Source organism: Podarcis raffonei, chromosome 1, assembly GCF_027172205.1.
Source record: "Podarcis raffonei isolate rPodRaf1 chromosome 1, rPodRaf1.pri, whole genome shotgun sequence".
In the NCBI taxonomy this organism is placed as follows: Eukaryota; Metazoa; Chordata; class Lepidosauria; order Squamata; family Lacertidae; genus Podarcis; species Podarcis raffonei.
In genome coordinates, this window is record NC_070602.1 from 47,691,967 (window position 1) to 47,714,159 (window position 22,193).

Consider the following 22,193-nt stretch of genomic DNA (forward strand, 5'->3'; position numbering starts at 1 on the left):
AATTCAAATGTTGCTTTCGAAATTTTGCTACTAGATTCCGTTCAAATTTGGCAATCTACTGAATATGCTGGGTTCCTTCCCCTCAAAAATTAAAACAAATCACAAGCCTTTGTTTTTATTTTTTAAGAGCTGTAGGTGTGAAGTGTTTGTAGGCAACCAGAAGCAAATCTCTTCTTAAATTATGAGAGGGCGGGGAGAGAGCACTTAAAACAAAGGTGGAAACAAATCCCACTTCATTTCAGCCTTGTTTCCCAGTGTCTTCTGCTGCAGGAGCTTCTCTTAGACTCCGAACTTCTCGTAAGGGTGACTGACTCTATGCTCCACGTAAAAGAAAGGAGGCGCTGAATCCTACCGAGTCCCCTCACATTCCTTGCATTGCTTTGCAACACATGACCACGGGCACCAGTAGGTTAAAACCGCATATTTGTCCTCTCAGCAGCTTCTGGGACTAGAACTGTAAAATCTCCCCCGAACTCCAGGGAGACGTCACCATGCCGCTCCCACGGAGCAGATGAAATTCAGACGTCACATGTGCAGAGGGAAGGAAACTGGAGCCGTGAGGGGGAGAGGAAAGCGCTCTTAAACCGACCTATAAGAGCTGCTGGAAGTTGCGATTGACACCGGAGAGACTCAATCGGGGTTAGGGTGGCCCTTGAAAATGAACTTTGGGCAACTCCGCTGAACCAATAAGGTCAATCGGGAGGCAGGGCCGTTTTGTCCCCCACCCCCACCCCTTTCGGTGTATGCGAAGATTAGGTTGCGATCTGGCAGGGGGAGCTGCCTTATTCTCTCGGCTCTCGCTGCAAGTGGAGCTGCGCCTTCAGCAGCAGCAGCAGCAGGGAGCTGTTGAGTCCAGTAGCCCCGACGAGGCGAAGCAGCACTGAAGGACCCCCGGCAGCCTCTCGCAGGAATGGATCATTATGACTCTCAGCAAACCAACGACTACATGCAGCCCGAGGACGACTGGGACAGGGATCTACTTTTGGATCCGGCTTGGGAAAAGCAACAGAGGAAGGTAAACCTGGATCTCGCCTCCCTCCGGCGGTGGGCGGTGGGGAGGGGAGCAGAAGCCCCATCAGTGTAGATGAGACCGAGGAGGCGGCGGCGGAATCTGGGAGCGTGTAGGGAGCGTGTGGGATCGGCATCCCGTGGGGCGCCGCCGAGGAGATTCGTGGGCGCCGCCAATCCGCACATGCGGCTGTGCAGCCGCGGTTTCCATTTGCCCCCTGATTTTTGCCCACGCTGTGTAGATCCGGAGCAGCTGCTGAGCCCAGGATACCAGGCGTTTCTGCTGCGCCCGTCCCCTGCGCCTCCGCCGCCCTCTCCTCGGGAACCTCGTGGAATAATTTCAGCGCCGTTCCGTTCCTCTCCGTCTTCTAGAGCCAGGGCGGGCGGCGGGGATGGCGGTGGGCGCAACGCTCAGCCCAGCGCGGCTAAGGATTTGTCTCCAAGGGAGATCTTCCCTCTTCCCTCACGCACGCTCGCTCGCATCCTCCTCCGCCGTCCCCACCGTGGCCAATCTGACACGGAAATAATGTCTTGTGTGGACGGTGGCGTCTCGCTCCCAGGGCGCAATAATTGGAGAGGGCTGATAATAACCAAGAACTCCCTTTAAAACATACGCGCAGTAGGGCAACTTTAAGTTGTTCCATAGGCTTGGCTAGGGATCTATTTCGTTCGGAATAGACCAGCTTTGCCAGATCATGCTTTGTCCGTATGTAGCCTTTTTTTCTAAAATAAACAGCTTTTTATTTAAAAATAAACACCGTCAGAGGCAAGCATGAGGTTGCTAGCGAAAGGCAGCGGAGGTGACGTGCAGAAGGGGGAGGTGGGTCAGGGTGAGGGGGAGACGCTGCTGAAATAAGGCGGTCGGCCGCGGAAAGTGTGGCGGAAGGTAAAGGGACGGAGCCGTTTGCGTTGCTCAATGCCTCGGCGCCGAAGTTGCCTTCCTTCCTCCACCTCCTCCTCCTCCTCCCGCAACAGATGTTTTCCTCGCCTGCGGGCGGGAGACAGGCTGGCTCTGCTAGCCTCTCCAGCATTTCGCAACGCCACCTTCCCGGAGGGGCTCTTCGAGCAGGGAAGTAAGTGGCTGGGCAGTTTGCGCGCCTTGTTGCTGCCGCCGCCTTGCTAGGTGGAGGAAGCGGGGCTCCCTCTCCTTCGCCCCGAGGGGAGGGCGGCGCGTAGGTAGCGCGTGTTCCCTGCCACACAGTGTCATTATGAACGGCAACACTTCCTCTCCCGAAGCAGTTACCCGCCAAGGAAAGTTGCTTTGAAGGAGGGCTTGTCCCCTCCCCACTTCCAGCCGCCAGAAATCTAAAGGTGTCTTTGGGAAGGTCGAGCAACCCGGGGGGAATTCCAGATCTCTTTGGCCAGCGGCCTCGTGCCGGCGGCCTGCAGTTCTTTCTTGTAGGGCGAGAATCCGGAGCGGGGAAGTGGGGGTCCAGGTTATCCTAAGCGGGGGCTATGTCAGGCCGATGGGTTGGGTTGGTTGGTGTTCGTGAACCGCCTGCGCGCAGAGCCACGCTTCCCTCGCTCTCTGCCCTTCGCTAGCGGGATGGTGGCTCACTTCAAGTTTTGAATGGTGCGGTTTAGGGCTGGGCTTGTGCAAAACTCATGTCCAAAAATGGTAACATTCATCCCATTTTTAAATTTAGGGAGGCGGGGGAGGGAGGTTAGGAGGCGTTCTAGCTTCTTCATTCTCTCTCTCTGCCCCCCACCCCCCCAATAACCAAAGGCATCCTGTATTAGCTCACTCTGGAATCCTAAGCCCTTAAACATTTCCCTTTAGTCATTTGTCAGACGGCAAAGCCCGATGAAGAGGAGGGGAAGCATTTGGCAAAGTTGCCTCCTAGCTATGTGACACACAGAAGAGGTCAGCAGAGAGAATGGCTTCTGCGTGTCTGGCTGGAGTTTTGTTTGTATGTTGCCACATTAAAAGGACTTTGATGGAAGTCTGGTGGGTAAAAGAAGCATATTTTTAAAAACAGCAACAAGTGACTCCCCTCCCAAGGAGCTCTGAATAAAGGTGGGAATGTATCAATCCAAGGGACTGACTAATTGGAGAATACCCTGTTGTCGTTCCCCTTGCCTAGTTTATGAAAAGATGTATAGATACTTTAAGATGATGTGCCTTCAATGGAGGCTAAGTTAATTAAAGAACTCCCGTCAGCGATATCCATCCTGGCTTGACAAGGCTTCATAGAGAAAATAAAGACGAGAAACAAACCCGGAAAACAAGGGTGCTCATTGAAGAATGGGGTGCAGGGCAGATGACCTTGGCATGACAACAAAAGGGAGAGGAGTGGTAATTTAATTCTCAGTCCATGCGGTGGGAATGTTAAATCGCTGGCCCATGGGATGCAGCAGAAGTTGCTACTGAGAGATTTAAATTACCACAGAAGAGTTATGGGCAGATGATTCTTCAGTCTCACCCCCTTTTTTTCTTAGAACAACATGATGTTTTAATTAGTAAACTTTGTGCAGCAAAGGGAGAAATTCTGTATATAGTAGAACAAAGAGATTTGTCCCTCATTTCTCATAGACAAATTATTTTATCTCTTTTGTTTTTGCAGTTAATGTCTACATGCCAAGCAGAATTTACATGAAATCAGCATATAAAGACAGTAAACAAAATTTTAAAATCCTTCATAAAAATCAAGTATCGTTAAAGCTCATAATTTCAAGACAAAATATAAAATACTATTGAAACTGGGTAGAAGATAAGTTTCTAGTGTATGCATCTTAACGTTACAACTGGAAGAACTTTAAAAGGCTTCATAGTATTAGTAGGTAATTCCAAAGTGCTGGGGGGCACTGATCAGACCCTGTTCTGCGCCCCTGTTATTCTAACCTTTTAACCATGGGGAAAATCCAAGCATAGTTGAATCTGTCACTCTTAACGAGGAGATCGGCTCACATTGTGAACAGTCTGCTGTAAGGCAGGAGACAGGAACCTGTGGCTCCTCAGATATTGTTGGGACTCCCTCTCACCAGTCCCAGCTGGTATGTCCTGTGGCTAAGTATGGTGGGAGTTTTAGTCCAGAAATATAACGTAGTCCCTAAGGCATAGTGAGGTCAAGCTTTGTAGAACTCCAATCCTAAAGGCACTTGTTAGGGAATTAAGTTGAACTCTGGGACTTACTTTTGAACAGAAATGCATAGGATCACACTGTTTGTTTTATAGTTTAAAAACCAGCAGCACCCTGAACTTTGTCAAGGAGCCAACTGGCAATTAATGCAACTTACGCAATCTTGCAGATGAATGGGTCATATGGGCATTCCTTGTAGGCCATCCCCTGATTTGGGAGTGCAAGGAGAATGTCTGACAAATTAGTCCTTATTTTAAATGAACCTAAACTTCAGTTATTTTGTATTCCAAATATTTTCCAGTTACTCTGGAAAACTAACGTTAGGAAGTTCTTACATCCCTTCTTTGCACTAGCTAGATGACCCTCGTGGGGCCCTTCCAACTTTACAAATCTGTGAGTCTGTGAACATTCAGGGTGTGTAACAACATTTCCTTAACATGCTCTAGTATCCCTGTAAGTCACTCTTCCCTTGTATAGGAGCTATCTAGTGAATCTGCAGGTAAGCTGGGATTTGGATCAAAGTCTCATTATTAATGCTGTCCTATGGACCAAAGCAGCACTTGGAGTAGCAGATCTGCAACACCACTTGCCATTCCTCTGTAAACTAAGCATGAGGAACCTTCTGCCCTCCATATTGCTGAATTCTGACACCCATCAGCTCCAGCCAGAATGGCTAATGGTGGTGGATGATGGGAATTGTAGTCCAACAGCATATGGAGGGCCGCAGGTTAGCCACATGTTTCTCAAACTGCAGGACATAAGATACTGGAGAGGAAAGGAATAATTCTGCCTGTGCTCTTGGGAATGACAGACGATGAGCAGTGGGGGAGGAATAGCATCAGCAAGCTGGAGAAGGTAGGAAAGGAGGAGTATGGGGGATTATTGATTTAGGGAGGGATCCAAGGGCGATATATTAGTGGTTGGTGTGATTTCATAAAGTTTGAAAAGCAAAATAAATGTGATTGGAGTTTGGCTGTGCTGTGGCTTGCAGTCTGGTACTTTCATGTAGGAAGTGTGACAAAGCAAGTATGTTTCTCATAGGCTAGAAACTGTGGCTTCTGGTATGGGGGCTGGCCTCATAACCACAGGGAGAAAAATGGGCTAAAGTCACCAGTGCCTGTGACAGCACATCTCTTTTCACACCAAAACTTCCATGTAGATTGGACCCTGAATTTTAATGTGTCTCCTCTTGGTGGTATTCCAGCATGCACATGAGATTTTCTCACCTTCCATTGAGTCTCTGTTGTCTATGGAGATATACAGAGAGAAACTGCCTGAGCATTTAAGTCAATAGATAAATAAGCCTTGACCGAGACAGAGGAGAATTGTGAACAGGATTAATATCTGGTGTGTAGGAAGGACCATAGCTCAGTGCTTTGCTTGCAGAAGATCCTGGGTTTAATTTGGGGCACCTCCAGGTAGGGTTCACCTTTCTGAAACCTTGCCAGTTAGTGTAGAGACTACGGAAATAGATGTGCTGTTCTGTTAGTCTGTTCAGTATTAGGCAGTTTCCTATGTTTTTCCTTCTCTCAAAAGCCAGCCCTGGGACCTCACCAACCTGAAAAGGACTGTGCAGCTCTTCTGCTCATGTGTGGTGTTGGCATAAGTGTGTGTGTCTTGCAGGCAGGTTTTCTATTTTAAAACTTTAAAAAAGCTCATCATAGCATCAGTCATTTAAAAGAAAGAGGTTAGGTTATGTTTCTTGAATCTACAAATCACTTCCCACAACAAGTCCCAAAGCAATTTTCAAGAATATAATATAATAAAAATTCATAAACATATTCAAAATATGATAAACATACGTCTACATTAAATACATTTCCATATAGGCTTTGCACTTTCCACATGAGGTTTGAATTATGGGGTTAGTGTGCTTTTTTCCTTTTAATACAATTTTTTTTGGGAAGTCCCTGTTGAATTCCTTGAATAGAACTTCCAACCTTGACCTTTAATTCCCCAGTAAAAATAACTTTCTATAGTAGCCCTGGCACAGCTTTTATAGGCTAACCACTGTTTCTTATTGATACTCAATGAAACTCGGGCTCATTCAATTGTGGCATGTTGCAGGCAGGTTAGAGTTTTCTGTTGTAAAGCTGGCAGAATCGAACATTTCCTGAAACCTCATGCAACTAATTTTGCAACCAGTGAGATTCTTCTGGTTTCATAACCAAAGGAAGTCAGGTTGCTACATGGCCCTTGTTTGAAGAACTTGCTCACAATGCCCAGTGTTTCCAAACATGGCATCTTGGTGGACAATTGTATATGTCCCCTATTTGGGAAACATTTCAGCTACTTCCATGGCAGTCGCCTTTATAAGTTGGCTTTAAAATGTGCTTCGTAATCTTTGCAAAGGTAAACAGCAAGCCTGACTCAGAAAATAATGCACTCAGCCACCCTATCAACCCCAAGCTGTTCTTTGCACTGACTAAACCTATTTTCTCATTAGGATCAAGAATACATTCTTGTGTCCTTTTATATTTAAAATTGTTACAGTAAACTAGTCCTAAAAAGGAAGGCAACTCACCAGGTTAAAGTAGCTAATTTTGTGTTCTCACAAGTCCTCTGGGTGTCAAATTATACGAGAATACATTGCCCACAAGACTGTTACATTAACTTACAGGTTGACAAGAAGAATGTTTTTACTTAGCTAGCCCAGGTTGGAAAGCAAACCAGTTAAACAGAATAATAACCCAACCTTGACTTTAAAGGAGAGGCCTCTAAGAGCACATGGAAAGCGTAAGCAATCTGGAATCTAATTTGCAAAGGAATATGGGTTGTGTGTGTGTGTGTGTGTGTGTGTGAGTGAGTGAGAGAGAGAGAGAGAGAGAGAGAGAGAATGAATAGCTAGGTGAATAATTAGTAGGAGGGTTATGTTTAGAGGTCTCACAAACAACTCTGCAGGAGTCACACATTATACAGGATGTTTTTAATGCATGGTGCCCTAGCTGTCACCTCACAAACGCTATTTGCACTGTGTTGTGAATTCCCAGAAGGATCCCAACAAAAGAGGCAAATTGTTCTAGAGTAAAGGTAGCTGCTTGTGTTACAGATGTGGGAGGTTTTCCTGAGTTTGTAGACACAGACAAGTAGTGTCTCTTGTATTACTAATTCATACACCCCAGATATGTGCCCTGTGGAACTGTTTTCTTGAGTTTTACGTTTCACGGGGTGTGTCAGAGTCTGCTGAGTATGTTACTAATTCACACAAGAAATTGGGCGCAATTGAAAGCCGATTTTGAAAGCCATCCAACTTTCACAAACTGCTTTCCATTAGGCTTGGAGGAGGGTAAGGAGGGAGGGTGACGGCTGTGCCTTAAATCAAACAAAGGCTGGCTGTAAACCTTGATTTGCCACATGCACTATTCTGGGTTGTAGTAGCTGTTTCGTGAATGCAAGCTGGCTGGGTTGTAGAAGGTGATACATGAAAAGCACCTGTGCCTCTGGTAGAATGCTCTTTTCTGGATGTGTATTGAGGCTTCAGTCAGCAATGAAGGCAAGCAGACAGAAAGGACAGGTGAAGGGACTGTTGGATTAGTGAGGACCGAAGGCCTACACCTGGACACCAGCGCCTGCAAAAGGTGGGGATGACGCAAGTCCCACCCTGCCAAGCTACTCGGACTGGCACTTTCTCTTGGCTCCACCCACCCAAAGCTCCTCCCCTTTGCTCCACCCCATGCAAGTCTCAAAAGGGATAGAAGGACTCAAAAGGGAAATAGAGTCAGATGATGGTTGGGGTTACTATAGCGTGTGACTCTCTTGCAAGAGGCCATTGTAGGACAATAATTTGGATATTGAAAGCTACTGTCACAGGATGTTTACCCTTTGAGAAGGGGAAATGATTTGGAAGTTAAAGGTAGGGACTGAACTACAGAGCAAATCACAGCTTATTCTTCACACGTTCTGTTTCTTTCCCAACGGCTGTTGTCTCAAGCCTTTTTACTGGGATGAACATCTGGGATGGGGGTCAAACAAACCATGGTTAAGGAAAGGTGCTGGGTTCACATGTAAATTGCAAGTCGTAGCTTAAACAAAAAGTTTATAAGCCAACAACTGAGCAGGGTTTCATATCATGGTGGTTTTTTTGAAGTCAAATCATACTTCTCAAAGGGTAAACATCCTGTGACAGTAGCTTTCAGTATCCAAATTATTGTCCTACCAATGGCCTCTTGCAAGAGAGTCACACGCTATAGTAACCCCAACCATCATCTGACTCTATTTATTTCCCTTTTGAGTGCCTTGATTACAGGGCTGGCATGGCATTTATTGGGGTGGTTTATTGAGGGGAGAATGGAGAGAAGAAAGGACGATTCTCCTGCCTCTCTCTCTCTCTCTCACACACACAGAGGGAAGAATCAAATTAGAACTGATTTGTTTTTCACAGTATAGAAAAATTATTTATTTAGAGTAGAAAGCCTTAACAGGTCCTTCACAAATTTTCTGTTATTACTACCGTTTGGTTATAAGAGAAAGCAGGAAACTCAGATAATATAAGCACAAGATCCAGTGCAATATGTCTCCTTTATTGCGGAGGTTTGGACTAGATGACCCATGATCATCAACTCTTATGATTCTGCCATGAACTTACTAGCTCAATTCACACATAATGCCCAGTAAACACCAGCCATTTGTTCTAGGAAACTTCTGGACAATTCGTCTGGGATCTAAAGTGCTACTTAGGGTCACCCAAGGGCCCATTTCCCCCCCTTAAATTGCTGACCCCACCCTTAGAGTAAAAAAAAAAGGCTCATAACTCATATTCTATAAAATAACCTCTCTTGGTTGGTTTTCTCTGCACATTTGTATTCCCCCCTCAAGAAGCTTTCATGTGTTCCTTTTCAAAGCATGCCACAATGTTCTTAATTTCCTCCCCCACCCCTTCCTTTGAGACAAGCTGATGTATGGATAAACAAGCCACAGCAGAAACCATAAAGTCTGCATTAAGATGCTAGTGAATATGGTTTTTACTCAAAGGAAAATGCCTGAACCACCTCCTAGATGCTACATGGTAAATAATAAAGCCCATCCTTTGCAACAGCAGTTATGATTCTCCCACTTTTCTTACTGCAGCTGGTAAGAATATTGGCTGTGATGGAAATTGTACAAAGTCCTGGTTACTTTGTTTTAACTGCCTGATTTACCGGTAAGTAGAATAAATAATTTTGTTGTTGCAATTATTAAGCAGTTGGGAGTCGGAAATCTTTGCCGATCAACTGCAAATCTCCCAGAGCACCTACCAGTAGATGCTGATCTTCATTCTGCCCACCTCTGCCATGCACTCTCAAAACTGATAGGGGCTGCAAGGCCATTAGGACCTGGACTGGTAAACTACACTTCTTTAGGCATGGCAAACACTTGCAAAGTCACAACAATATGTTGCTTATTATGGGCTGGATCTGCATGGAACACTGCTCTTGAAACACCCTGCTTCTGTGGTTCCCAGAGGCACCTGGCTCACTGCTGTTAGAAACAGAATGCTAGGCAATATGAAGATTTGTCTGACCCAGCAGGGGTTTTCTGAAGTTGTTAAGCAACTACTCCTTAGCCTGCATGACCTGACTAAGATGTTTCTCTCTCTGCAGATTCATTTCCCATCCAGGTTTCCCCTACAGATTATTACTTCCCTCCCAGATGCCCACCAAATAATTCCCACTTGTTTGTGTGTGTGTATGATGCTTCCTTTCCACAACTGGGTCCCAAAGGTTAGCACAAGAGAGAAATACACCTACTATGATGTTGCAGCCTAACTTATCCTCCTCCCACACCATCAAGCTTGGCCCCTAATGACGCTTAGGGGGTGATCCCTAATATTTTGCCCTTTATCAGTATGGTGGTGCAGTGAGCTGTGCAACCCATGTATGAAGCTGCATTTGGGTAAATTGGTCAGTTGTGATGTTACAATCGGCTGAGTCCTAATTTGTGCATGTCTGCTTGAAGTTCTGATGACTAATTAGGGTTTTGAAACACGGTTCCTCTTCCCAGCCCTGCACAGTATCTGCTAGACTGCAGCAACTACTGATATGAAGATGAAGTAATAACCACAGTTTTGGATGTGCAGATCTGTGCAATGTATTGAGAAAGATTTAACACTGGCTATCATTGCATCTTGACTTGCACTAGAACAGTCTTCCCAACCTGGTGCCCTCCAGTTCTTTTGGACTGAAACACCCATCAGTGTCAACCAGCATGGCTAATGGTTGGGGATTATGGGAACTGAAGTTCAGTAAATAACTGGAGGGCAGCAGGTTGAGGAAGGCTGCTCTGCAGCATGAAAGCAACTCTCTAATGCTCACTGATGCCTTAAATACATTTGCCATAAATCTGGCACCATGTACCGTAGTTGTCAGGGCTTCATAGTTGTAAGGCACATTTGTCAGGCCATAGCATAATACATAGATATGTACAGTGATACATTCAAAACCTGAAAGAGAGATTTAGCATTAAAGTGTGGAATCTCCATTCCTATTACAGATTGAAAACATTTTTGTTAGGGCCAGAAGGATTCTGAAATAAGAGCTCTGGGATGCATCTAGCCTATAGGCCATACATTAGCCATCTCTGACTTCACTTGCTCTCACTCAACCCTTCCATGGAACACAGATTGTTGTTTGTGAGGTTGCAGAGTCCACAGTGGCTTTGCAACTTTACCTGTCAGTCAGATTTTACAAATTAATTACAGTAGCATGAGATGAATGTCAGGCCTGGAACAGATACTTGCCAGGCAGGGAAATCCCAAGGCTTAGTTTCCACCATGGGCTTAGGTCCAACAAGCCCATAAACAGCTGGCTTGTGAAATCTTCTGCACAGTGGCTAATTTACACAACACATTTCTCATCATGAAGCAACTCTTTGCACTGCCACTGTGTAGAGAGTAGCTGTCTTTGAGCTTTACTGAGCTCATCTCAGCAAAGTAGGTGGACATACGATGAGACTTTCCATGTGGATGTTTTCCAGTTTCCACTTGGATGTTTTCCACTAGGAACAGACTGTAGGCATCCATCTGTCTCAAGAGACAATGGAGTGCTTCTCTGGGGGTGAAGTCAAACAACTGCTTAACAGCACCAAAGTTGCTCCCAGTACATTTCCGAGCACAATTCAAAGTGTTGGTGCTGACCTTTAAAGCCCTAAATGGCCTCAGCCCAGTATACCTGAAGGAGCGTCTCCACCCCCATTGTTCTGCCTGGACACTGAGGTCCAGTGCCGAGGGCCTTCTGGTGGTTCCCTCACTGCGAGAAGCGAATTTACAGGGAACCAGGCAGAGGGCCTTCTCAGTAGTGGCACCCGCCCTGTGGAACTCCCTTCCATCAGATGTCAAATAAATAAACAACTATCTGACTTTTAGAAGACATCTGAAGGCAGCCCTGTTTAGGGAAGCTTTTAATATTTGGTGAATTTTTGTATTTTAATCTTTTGTTGGAAGCCTCCCAGAGTGGCTGGGGAAACCCAGCCGGATGGGTGGGGTATAAATAATAAATTATTATTATTACCAAAATGACCTCCCCAGGGAACAAGCCTGGGCAGTGTGTATGGAGCTCCTGGGCTGCCCAGACAACAAGACCCTCCTCTTGACCTCGTCCAAAGGAAAGCAAAGCAATATGTTTGGCACCAGCTTGGCTGCTGCAGTTGCCAGAAGGTGGCATACAAGGCACCATCCAACCACCGCCTTTGGAACTCCGAAAGCAGTCCTGAGGGCTTGATAGAGAGCACCCAGGCCTGAGGAACCCCACCTCACCCCACTCCACTTGTGGGGATTGCTTTGTGACTGAACTCTGAATAGCTAGACATGACCTAATAAAGCAGCAACAGATTTTTTTTTTACCTAGTGAGTTAAGTCTTATCATACCTGTCTCAGAAACTCTGCGCCAAGCAACAGAACATTGAGCTGATAAGATCAAGGCCTCAAAATGAAGTCTTGGGCAGGAATGAATATGCGTAATAAGGGCAGTGGGTTGTTTGGCAATGGCTGCAGCCATAAAGGCTGGATGGGGGGCGGGGAGAGGAAGGACAGAATGTTGAAGCAACCCAAAGGTTGCCGAACAAATGGCCTTGCAACTAACTGGAAGTTTTAGTAAAATTAGGAAAGAGTCATTTTCCTGTTTCTGATTCTTTTGTTGTATTTTAACAGTGAAGGGCAATAGCATGTTTGCGACAGGGTTTGGAGCCAAGGAGTTATCTCCCTATTGTGCTGTAAAGTTTTCCTCTTTGGTATCCATTTCCTACCATACTGCTGTAGTACCTCGGGTTAAGTATTTAATTCGTTCCGGAGGTCCGTTCTTAACCTGAAACTGTTCTTAACCTGAAGCACCACTTTAGCTAATGGGGCCTCCTGCTGCTGCTGCGCCGCCGGAGCACGATTTCTGTTCTCATCCTGAAGCAAAGTTCTTAACCTGAAGCACTATTTCTGGGTTAGCGGAGTATGTAACCTGAAGCCTATGTAACCTGAAGCCTATGTAACCCGAGGTACCACTGTACTGATATTCCTGACACCTAACACTTGGTGGCAGGGCTATTGCTCTGTTTCCCTATACCTATCTTATAAACCATACATTTAAAACACATGACTTTCCCTAAAGTTTTTCTGCTTCTCTAAACAGAAAAGTGTGTGGAGGGCACTCTTCAGTTTATATTTACAGTATTTTATCACACCTTAGCAAGCAGAACTGCAGTCCTAACCTGGGAGTAAGCCCCACAAAATTTTATAGGACTTATGTCTGAAGAATGACTGTGATCCATATGCAGGGAGCCAAATCTGAGTTCATTCCTGGCAAAAGTTCCAAATTTGAGGGCCTGTCAAACATCTCCTTGGCACAAGTTCTTAAGGCAGGTTCACTACCGCTAGATTTTACTTTGCACCCTAATAGGGGATCCAATCTGCAGATGCAGCGTGGCTGCTTGATTCCAGGGGCCAGGTGAAAAGTGGGGAGACTGAAAGAATATATTTAACCAAGAAGTGCTTTTTGGGTGGGAGAAAAACGAGAGAACCTAATGAAGAGGCTTGTTATTATGGAGCTGAGAAACTGTTGTGGGCTTGGTTCAGAGAAATAAAAGCAAACATTGCTTCCCTTTGCTTTCAGAGGTTTTTCACATCATGCTGGTGAGCAGTGGCAGGTCCAAGACAGTTTGCCAATATATTTCTGCTTTTCAGCAGAAAATCTCCTGGGCTGCACATTGAAGATCACTTAATGTGCATTAATCACCCTTTAGCATGCTTAAATTAATCTCGTTTGTAAAAACAATTAAATTGATTAAAGAAATAGCAAAACTATTTATGTGTGAGTGTAATTACACCATGGTATAACCAAGAATTAAAACATGTGATTTGTTATCTTGGGGGAGAAGTGCAGAGAAGCCTTTCCTGACCATGATTTACCTATCCCCTCCCCAACAAATGGCAAACTGGCAGGGTACAGAGAAGCCACTCAAAATCAATCCAAGCTGTGTTACAGGCACAACCTAATTTGCATTAGCAATGAGAGGCTGAAAGTGGAAAACCTGTGGCACTTTACAAATGCCGCACATTATCCATTCCCTCTGTCCTCTACTCTCTTTCTCTTCTGTTTCTCTCTCACACTTTCATTCCATTTTGATTTCTCCAAATTTCTCAGCTCCCCTCTCACATGCACCCAGTGCCCAACCATCTGCTTTCTGCCACCCCCAGCCCCTCACCTTTCCCCTCCTTGCTTGGTAGGGAAAGGGCCCAGGCTGCTGCTCACAATGGAAGCTTGAACAGCTTCCTTGGGAGTAAATCTGCTAGTCGGGAATGCGCTCAAGTTGCTGCAAAGCAGCTGAATGCAAAAGGAAACGGGGCATTTTTTCCTCCCTCACTTGGATGCCGCCTATTATGAGGATGTGGCTGGGTTGGTTGTTTCCTCTTCTTGGAATGCTGAGGGATGGGATGAAGCGAATCATACTCAGCGTGGTATGAAACCAAATGCTGATATCATAGTGTTGGCAAATGTGAGAGGATTTGTTTTTTGCTATTTTATATGTGTGAGTGGGCATTTTCTGCCTCAAGGCCTGGAAACCTGAGATGTGGTTTAATGTAAAGGCTGAGGTTTTGTTCAGTGTCCCTGATTCATGCTGCAATCCTACACTAAGTAGGCATATATAGTATTGTCATGTCACGTTGCCTTCAGCCTTGGCTTTTCCTTCTCTGTGCTTGTCTGAACAGCCATTGGTAGTTGGGGGGATATTTAAATAGGTGCATAAAAGGCAACAGTTTAGGGAATTCTTATTTCTCAACATTTCCCCTGAAATATATGTACAGATGACCTTACAGTGACTATTTTGCAATGCTCATAGTTGCACCCTTCTGTGGCATGTAACAATGTTTAAAGTATGATAGAATAAGGTTAACATATTAGCCCACCAGCTGCCTTAATGTTTTAATAATGTAAACATTATTCTGTAAATACAGAGGGTAACCCTGTCAAACTGGTAACTCTTTATTTTTAAGCAGTATACGTAGAAGCACCTATTCTGCTGCCTGAATTGATGTACCCATTCTCTGGCACATTACTAGTGAGGTCTTTGCAATTGCTTTTCAGGAATTTCTCTCACCCTCTTAATGAGTTTTCAGTTTTGTCTACTGTTTCTGCTCCTTGGTACTGATGTAGATATATGTGTTATTATTGCTATTTCTGTTGTCTGGTCTTTTCTTTGACCGTAATATTGATTGATTGATTGATTGATTGATGGTTTTGCTGTTTACTGGCTATATTCTATTCATTACTGTGGTGCTGTATGAATGTTAAAACTGATACCGTCTTTGTAAACAGCTGGAAAAACCTCTGCCATAGACTTGTATGGAAAATCTGAAACTTGGCAGGAGGGAAAGGCTGACAGACAAGATACTGGACATCAAAACTAGAAGGCATTCAGGGCTAAAATACCTTATTTTTCCATCTATAGGATGCCCCATGTATAAGACTGTTTTGGGGGACTCAGATTTAAGAAAATGGGGGGGATGTATCCGTGTATAAGACGCCCCCTAATTTTGACATTTTAAAGGGAAAAAACCTAGTCTTATACACGGAAAAATACAGTACCTTTAAGTGTGTGTTTCAAGTATTTGTGCTCCCAGTTTGTGTACAGTACTTCACAAGGACTACCAAGCTCATTCCTTTTGAGCTGTCTCCTAAAATCCACATGCTGTTGCAGTAGGGACTTTTAAAAATTGTTTTAATATCTTTGACTGCTGGATAAGTCTTCTAGGTTTCAATTTTTTAATTGAATATTTTAAGCAGATTCTGTCCCAGAATAATGTGTCTTTATCTGAGACCTCTGGTGTTGATTGCTGCGTAGTATCCTGCCTTATGCTCAATGATGGCTTCCAAGCCGGATCCTGAACTGGGATTTTGGGAGTCTTGCCTATTCATGGATGCATGGTCCACAAACAGTTGTGCTGAAAGGGTGTTTCCATACCAGGTGTTTACTTGACAATTGCCACTAGCTTTTTACAGAGCATCTGGAAAATGTACTTGTGAATTTATTGTTCTCCTGCATTTTCTTCACAGTGCTTCCCTCACTTTTGAGAGCTCACAATAAAGGAATAGAATCATGAAGCGATATGGCTAGAGGAGAGTAAAGGGGAAATAATGCTTTTAAGTTAAATACAGCATTTCTTTTCTTGCCTAGAGATTAAATATGCTTCCAAACCCTGAAGCACAATTTTATTTTTCTAAATACGTCTCAGTGAGTCAATCTTCTGTCTCTGCTGATTCATTCATGGCTGGATCCTGACTTTCTCCTTTTGTCTCTTCCATTGTTGGGGCAAGTAGTGACAAACTTAAAATCTATTGCCCTTCTGTTACCCCTTCCTCTATCTGTCTGGCTACTTTAATAATCACTTTACATGCACCCACCTCCTCTAATCGTCATTGTACTGCTCTAGATCCATTGTCTTCTATTGCTAACTACCACATTATGGACAACAGCTAGCAAAAACAACACAAAGCTTACATTGATTCCTGTGTAGGAGAGGAAGCATCATGAAGAATATCGATTTCAAGCCTCTTCAAAAAGCCCACAGTATTGTGGCTTGAAGTAACTTGGGTTGTGGGTAGCAGAGGAAGGTAGCTTAGAGAGGAACAAAAAAAGAAAGACGTGACAGTGTTGAAACAGTGGTGTGTCGTGCTGCCAAAGCTCTGTCAGTTTTCAGACTAGATGTGCTGTGAGATTGAAGGGCCTTGTTCTTGTGTGTGTTTTGACCTATGGTGCGACTGGGGAAGCAACAGGAAAACCCAGCTGGGATTCATTAAAGGAGGAGAAGAAGAAACATTTATTGCTGTAGACTTTGTTATGATCTTGGCATATTTTAGGAGTCAAAGCCGTTCATTCTTCCTTGGGGAGGAAACAAACAAACAAACAAACAAAAGCGTTGCCCACAAAATATGCCGTTTTAGTTAATTCTGCATAAACACATTTAATTTGCATGCTTGGTTACTCCTGTTTAATCTGCATGCTGTGCTTGCAGAGCCATAGGTGCTGTGCAGAGCGGGGATATTATGCCCAGAGATGAGAGAAGAAATGTGAGAGAACGGAGAGCCGAAAAGTTGTTTGTAGGAAGAGGATATGACATAGAAGCACAGCATGCACCAAAAAACCGCAAAGGACACGGAAGCGCCACTTAAATTCCCTGAACCCAGTGTTACTTAGTCATCTCTGTTTTATTTTGTTTTTAGTTAAAATTTCAGATTATCAGGAATTCCAGTTTCGTTCCAGAAATTAAATCCTGTACAAAGTGTCCCTATTAATGGAAGGTGAGCAGATCGGATCTTAATTCACTGTGTTTACAGGCTTGCATCTCCTACTGCATCAAATGCGCTTGCTGAAATGTTGAAGACAGACTGGAGAATTTATATATATAGATATATAGATATAGATATAGATATAAAACCATTTGTGGAAAAGACGCTACGCTGTTCTTCTCTACACCTGAAACCCTGATTCTTGTTGGAGTTGTCTTGGAGAATTGAGGAGACAATTATTGATGGTGGTTTTGATATTAATTTCATCACATGCCTAATAGCGTTTCTCTTGAGATTCTGCCGCTCAGTTTTTGTATGAACCAGATTGGACGATCTGAAGGACAAAGGCAAGTGGCTTGCTAAGAAATGGATGGAATCCTAATTTTCCCCAGTACCCAAGTCAGTCCCTCAGGGGCTGGCCTAAGACATTTTGGCACGTGAGGCAAACCACCAAATGACTTTCCCCTCCCCGGTAGGAAAGAAGGGTTGAGTGAAGATATTTGGAACAAGCTGGGAATAAAGATCTACAATGAGATCTTCTGCCCCTGTGGATCCTGCTGCCTGAAGCAATTGCCTCCCCTTACCTCATGGGTGGGCTGTCCCTGCTGCCCCCTATAGTACAACATTAAAGCTGAGCATTTTTAGAGAGCAGAGTTGTAAATATCCATGTGCCCTCTCATCCCTTTTTCTGAGAACTAATGCAGAGGTGGCTTTCCAGATGTCATTGCATTCCAGCTCCCATCAGCCTCAGCCAGCATGGCCAGTGGTTGGGGACAAAGGAAGTTGTAGTCTAGCAATATGCGGAGGCCCCAAATCCCAACCTCTGAACTAGAAGAAGACACAACAGCGTGTAAATGTTCCCTTGCACACATACAGTCCGCTGTCCTAGCTTACCTAGCCATGCACACACCTTGATATATGGCCTTCAGTTGATCTCTGCTGCTTGACAACAATTGGATAGCGAAACCATCACTACAAATTGATTTCCTGTTAGATTGGCTTATGCAGCCCCTTCCCACCCACTGTATTAGTTGCTGCTACCATTAAATATTAAACGCTTCTGCCACTATTCAACTTGGCTGTTGTACTCACTGTTTAATGTGTTGCTGTTCTCAGTGCTTTGGGGAGTTTACTTTCCCCTTTCAAGCTGCCCTGGCTTCTGCTTTCCAGTATATTCATGAATGGATACAGCCATGGAAGGGAAGTACTGGGAAGCAACGCTACTGTCGATAAATGATCGGCTGTTATCTCCAGTTTCTGCTTTTTGTATGGTGCCCCAATTGTGCCATTTTGGGAAGAAGAAAGAAAACTCACCTCCTCTCCCTGGTGGCTGACTAATACTTGCCACCCATGCCATTTGTTCATTTTCTTTCATGTATGGCATAAGTGGATTATGGGAAGGTAGTTTAAAGAGTGCATTCAGTCTCTTATAGGGAATGCCACAGTCCTTTATCTAGAACTCTGTGTGCTGTATGGAGCCTAAAACAGGCTGTATGTAAACAGACCTAAATAGAAAGAAGGGCGGTTCTTGAGCCTAAGACAACAAACAGGGATTCTGAAGCATTTGAAACTGTTGGTGGCTCAGCCATGCATCTCCATCATTGCAGTGAGCAAGGAAGGTTGATGGTGGTAGCATATATGAGTCATTTTGTTCCACATATCCTTAAAAAAAAAATCTCCACAGTAAAGTCACAAGGTGTAAACCTATGCATGTCTATTTGGAAGTGAATACCACTGAGTTCAATGGGCCTTAATCCCAGAATTTGCAGCCTGTCTCCTTGTTTTCAATTTCAGCAGCCTGGTTTGCACATCACTTTAAACTCTAGTTTAAATTTAAGCTATGGTTTAAAGTGTACGAGCAGAGCGTTTGGCATACTACTCAAAAGACCTACAGTGCTCCTCCCTGCTCCTTTCTTTAGCACACCTGGAAGCAATATATTTTTATTGTCTCACAAACTTAAAAAAAAAATACAGCTTCTTGTGAGTGCTCGTAAGTTTTCCTGCAGTAGTACACTTTAGTTCCAGCTGATGAGGTTATGCTAACTGTTTGGGCTTCTGAAGTAATAAATCATGCCTAAAATATGTAGGATTTATCATGACAAATTTATTGTCAGGAATCCAGAATGCCTGACCCTGGTTTTTAAATCTTCCATCACTAGCTAGGATTAAGTATTGTAGTCTTAAAACTATAACATTGGAAGGGATCAAAAGGCCACATGATTCAACCTCCTCCCAGAAGGAAAGCCATCATTGCAAAATATCAGCCCTGTAAATATACACTCATTTGTGTCATCTGAGTAAGGAAAAGTCTTCTCCAAATGACCAGGCAAGGAAGCTCTATTCAGGTGTTTGTGAATGGGTAGCTTCACCCCAGGTTTTGCCTCCTGCAACTAGTAATTATTAACATTTCTCAAACACTTAAAGCAATTAGATGCTGTTCAAAGAATTATTAAATTGTCTTTGCATCTACCCACAGATTTATAATCGAAGAACTATTTTTATTGTTATTTCTAACCTTCTGAATGCTCTTCTCTCAGCTTCCTTTTGTCCTATGATATTCTGTGTCTCTTTGTAGAAATGAAGAAGGGTGCACAATGGGTCATATCCCATTTAAAGAGAGGTTAATATAATCTTATTTATAACCACTTTGGTTATATGCTCCCTTTTGTTTTTTTCTTACAATCTAAGGTAGACATAATGTATAAGAGAAGCAAGGGATGAAATGTAATTGGAAACTAGAGAGGAGGCACCAAGCTGAAGAGGGGGAAAGGAGAAAGAGAATTGTTTAGAAAAATCATGGGGGAAAATGTGAGCTTTGAGCAGTTCTTTACAGTAGCTAAAGATGAAATAGCATGGGTATATAGAGCAAGGGGTTTCTGGCAATAAGATGCTGCCCTAGAGTATGAATAGATAGAGGAAAGAACCAAGAGAGGCTGTGGTTATTAAGGTTGGAATAAGGAGAATGAAACGAACAGGAAGGAATATAGATGTAAAAAACAGAGCACAAAGCGGCAAGAGTGGTGAACTTTAAAAGGCAGGACCTTATTAATATGAAATGGATATAATAAACCAATTAATATGGACAGATATTATTGGAACCAGTGAAAATACAGCTGGTGGAGATTGAATTTTAGAGACATGGCATGGACTGAGGTAGCAGGTTTAGCAATGGATTGAATCTGAAATTCGATCGTCAAAAGTTAATCCCAGTTTATGTGATCAGGTAAGGATGTATTGATGAAACTGTGACCTCAAAAGAAGCATTTGGCAACTCTTTAAATAGACTAGGTCCCTCTAAAGCAGGGATTGGATAAAGCAGACAGCTAACTCCCAGCAGGCTAGAACCTCTGGCCATTCATAGTCTGCTGTCAGCCAGACCAGTGACAGAATTTACCATTAATGATCCCTGCTCTTGTACAACACGAGGGGCCCATGTATTCCCTCTGTGGGTCGGTGCCTGTGTAGGAGAACATTTACACATCACTGTGTCTACCACTAGTTCTGGTATGGGGAGTACAACTCCTACCATCTCTGATCATTGGGTCTGCTGGCTGGGGCTGATGGGAGTTGGAGTACAAAAAAATCTGGAGGGCCACAGGTTCCGCCCCAATCTCTTCTAATGGGTCAGCCATACACGGTATAGTCTGGATTGTCTGTTTCTTGTAGCTGCTGCTCTTCTTGCGAGGTAGAGTAGACTATTTGCAGATTCCCTTCTTCCTCATTTTCCTGTTCACTGCTACCCACACTTCAGTTTTATTATTATTTTTGCACTCAACATTTGATTAACTGGCAAGGAGGAGACAGCCGAGAAGGAGGCCTGGAAAGTGAGCCAGATTTGACATGGAAACATTACACTTGGCTAATAATCTAAATTGGAGCCCAGCACCTTTTAGGATAGTAAACTCTAAATGTTTTGCTTAGCAACTGTTGCCAAGGAATAATCTGTATGATAGCAAGACAAACAGAGCTTGCTGCATTCTCATGTTAATATTAATTTACACTCGGAAGGTGCCATGCTTCAAATATATTACAAATGCTTTAACTTATTCACTCACTGAGTGAAAGACAGAAAATAGGCTGTGCAGGGTTGGAAAAATGAAATTTTGGTTACGTATTAAATGACGTTTAATCAAACAGCATGCGTTTCTAGCTGCTGGTGTGTTATTTGACTCTTTGTTTTTTCTAAAAACCAAGTGTAGCCATTCTGGTCTGTAATAAATTTAAGAATATAAGGAACAAACATTGGCTTAAAAGTGTTGGGGTCAAAGCTGTTCTAAACTCCTTTCTGGGAACCTGCTTGTTTGTGAACTCTTAGTAAGAAATAATTTGGCTTCCTGTGTTGTGCAAACCAGGCCTAAGCAGCGTGGATAATCAGTTTTAATGTCAAGGTGTGTGCGCTAATGAGATTCTTCATCATTGACATGCATACATAAAGCAATACATTTTAAAAAGGGCACTCTCTTCCTCTCTTTTATTATGTTTCAAGGTATAATCTAGAATAGTTACGGTCCACAACTACTTATATTACAGTTGTCCTCAGTGATTATTATGAAACAACAGAACTAATATTTGTAGAAAACAACTGTAGCACACCTATACCCACAAGTGTCCAACTAAAATTCATTTATCATAAATGTATAATATTCCTACAGGCAAGAGATGGTATTTAACGGGACACAGCTATTGGGGATTACACTTAGAAACATGCTGAAAATAGAGACTAAGTTTGTTCAAATGATGACAGATTTTCCTACTGCTTTTTCACAGCCATACTTTATAGACTTTCCTTGGGTTATCACATGTTGGGTGATAATATTAAGTGGATGCCTCAGTTTTTGAAGAGAGGGGGAAATAACTTTGAATAGCTCCTGTTTAAAATTATGGTTTTAAGCAGCTAAAGCACAAACATACTTCTTTGTTTTGTTTTGTTTAAGCAAAATGGTTCTTTCTCATGATCTTGCAGCTGAGTACTTCCAGAATAGAAGTAGGGAGTCTCAGGCCCTGGGGGTGTATGTGGCCCTCCAGGCCTCAATATCTGGCCCTCTGGACTTTCCCCAGCCACAATGCACTCTACACCTCCACCTGGAGTGAACCTGGAGTGGCACCAGGTGTCCCGATCATAACAGATCAGTGTCGATGTAGTTTTAACATACTTAAATACCCACCGTCATCTTCATCTTTGTGTGTGGCATATCCAGCCTTTTGTAATCTTAGCATTTTTTTCTTTTTAAATGGATGTTACCTAGTTCTTAATGCAAACAGATTAGGCGTTATGTTTAAATTTGACTTGTTTCTCATCTGCAGCCACTTTCTCCTTTTCACCCTGCTCCAAATGGGGACAATCTAGATTAGTTACCAT

The 22,193-nt window shown here is 43.6% G+C and overlaps 1 protein-coding gene across 5 annotated transcripts in view; it reads left to right on the plus strand.

Annotated features, from left to right (window-relative positions):
- Positions 1–630: 630 nt before the first annotated feature.
- ACTN1 (actinin alpha 1) overlaps positions 631–22,193 on the plus strand; it is an 89,274-nt gene continuing 67,711 nt past the window's right edge. For 2 of the 5 annotated variants that reach the window (XM_053385149.1, XM_053385131.1), the window contains exon 1: positions 640–1,015. In XM_053385149.1, the coding sequence (XP_053241124.1) occupies positions 911–1,015 (105 nt within the window). In that variant the 5' untranslated portion in view covers positions 640–910. Of the gene's footprint in view, positions 1,016–22,193 lie in introns of all 5 variants that reach the window. The other 3 variants (XM_053385140.1, XM_053385125.1, XM_053385117.1) reach the window with 3 other exon arrangements.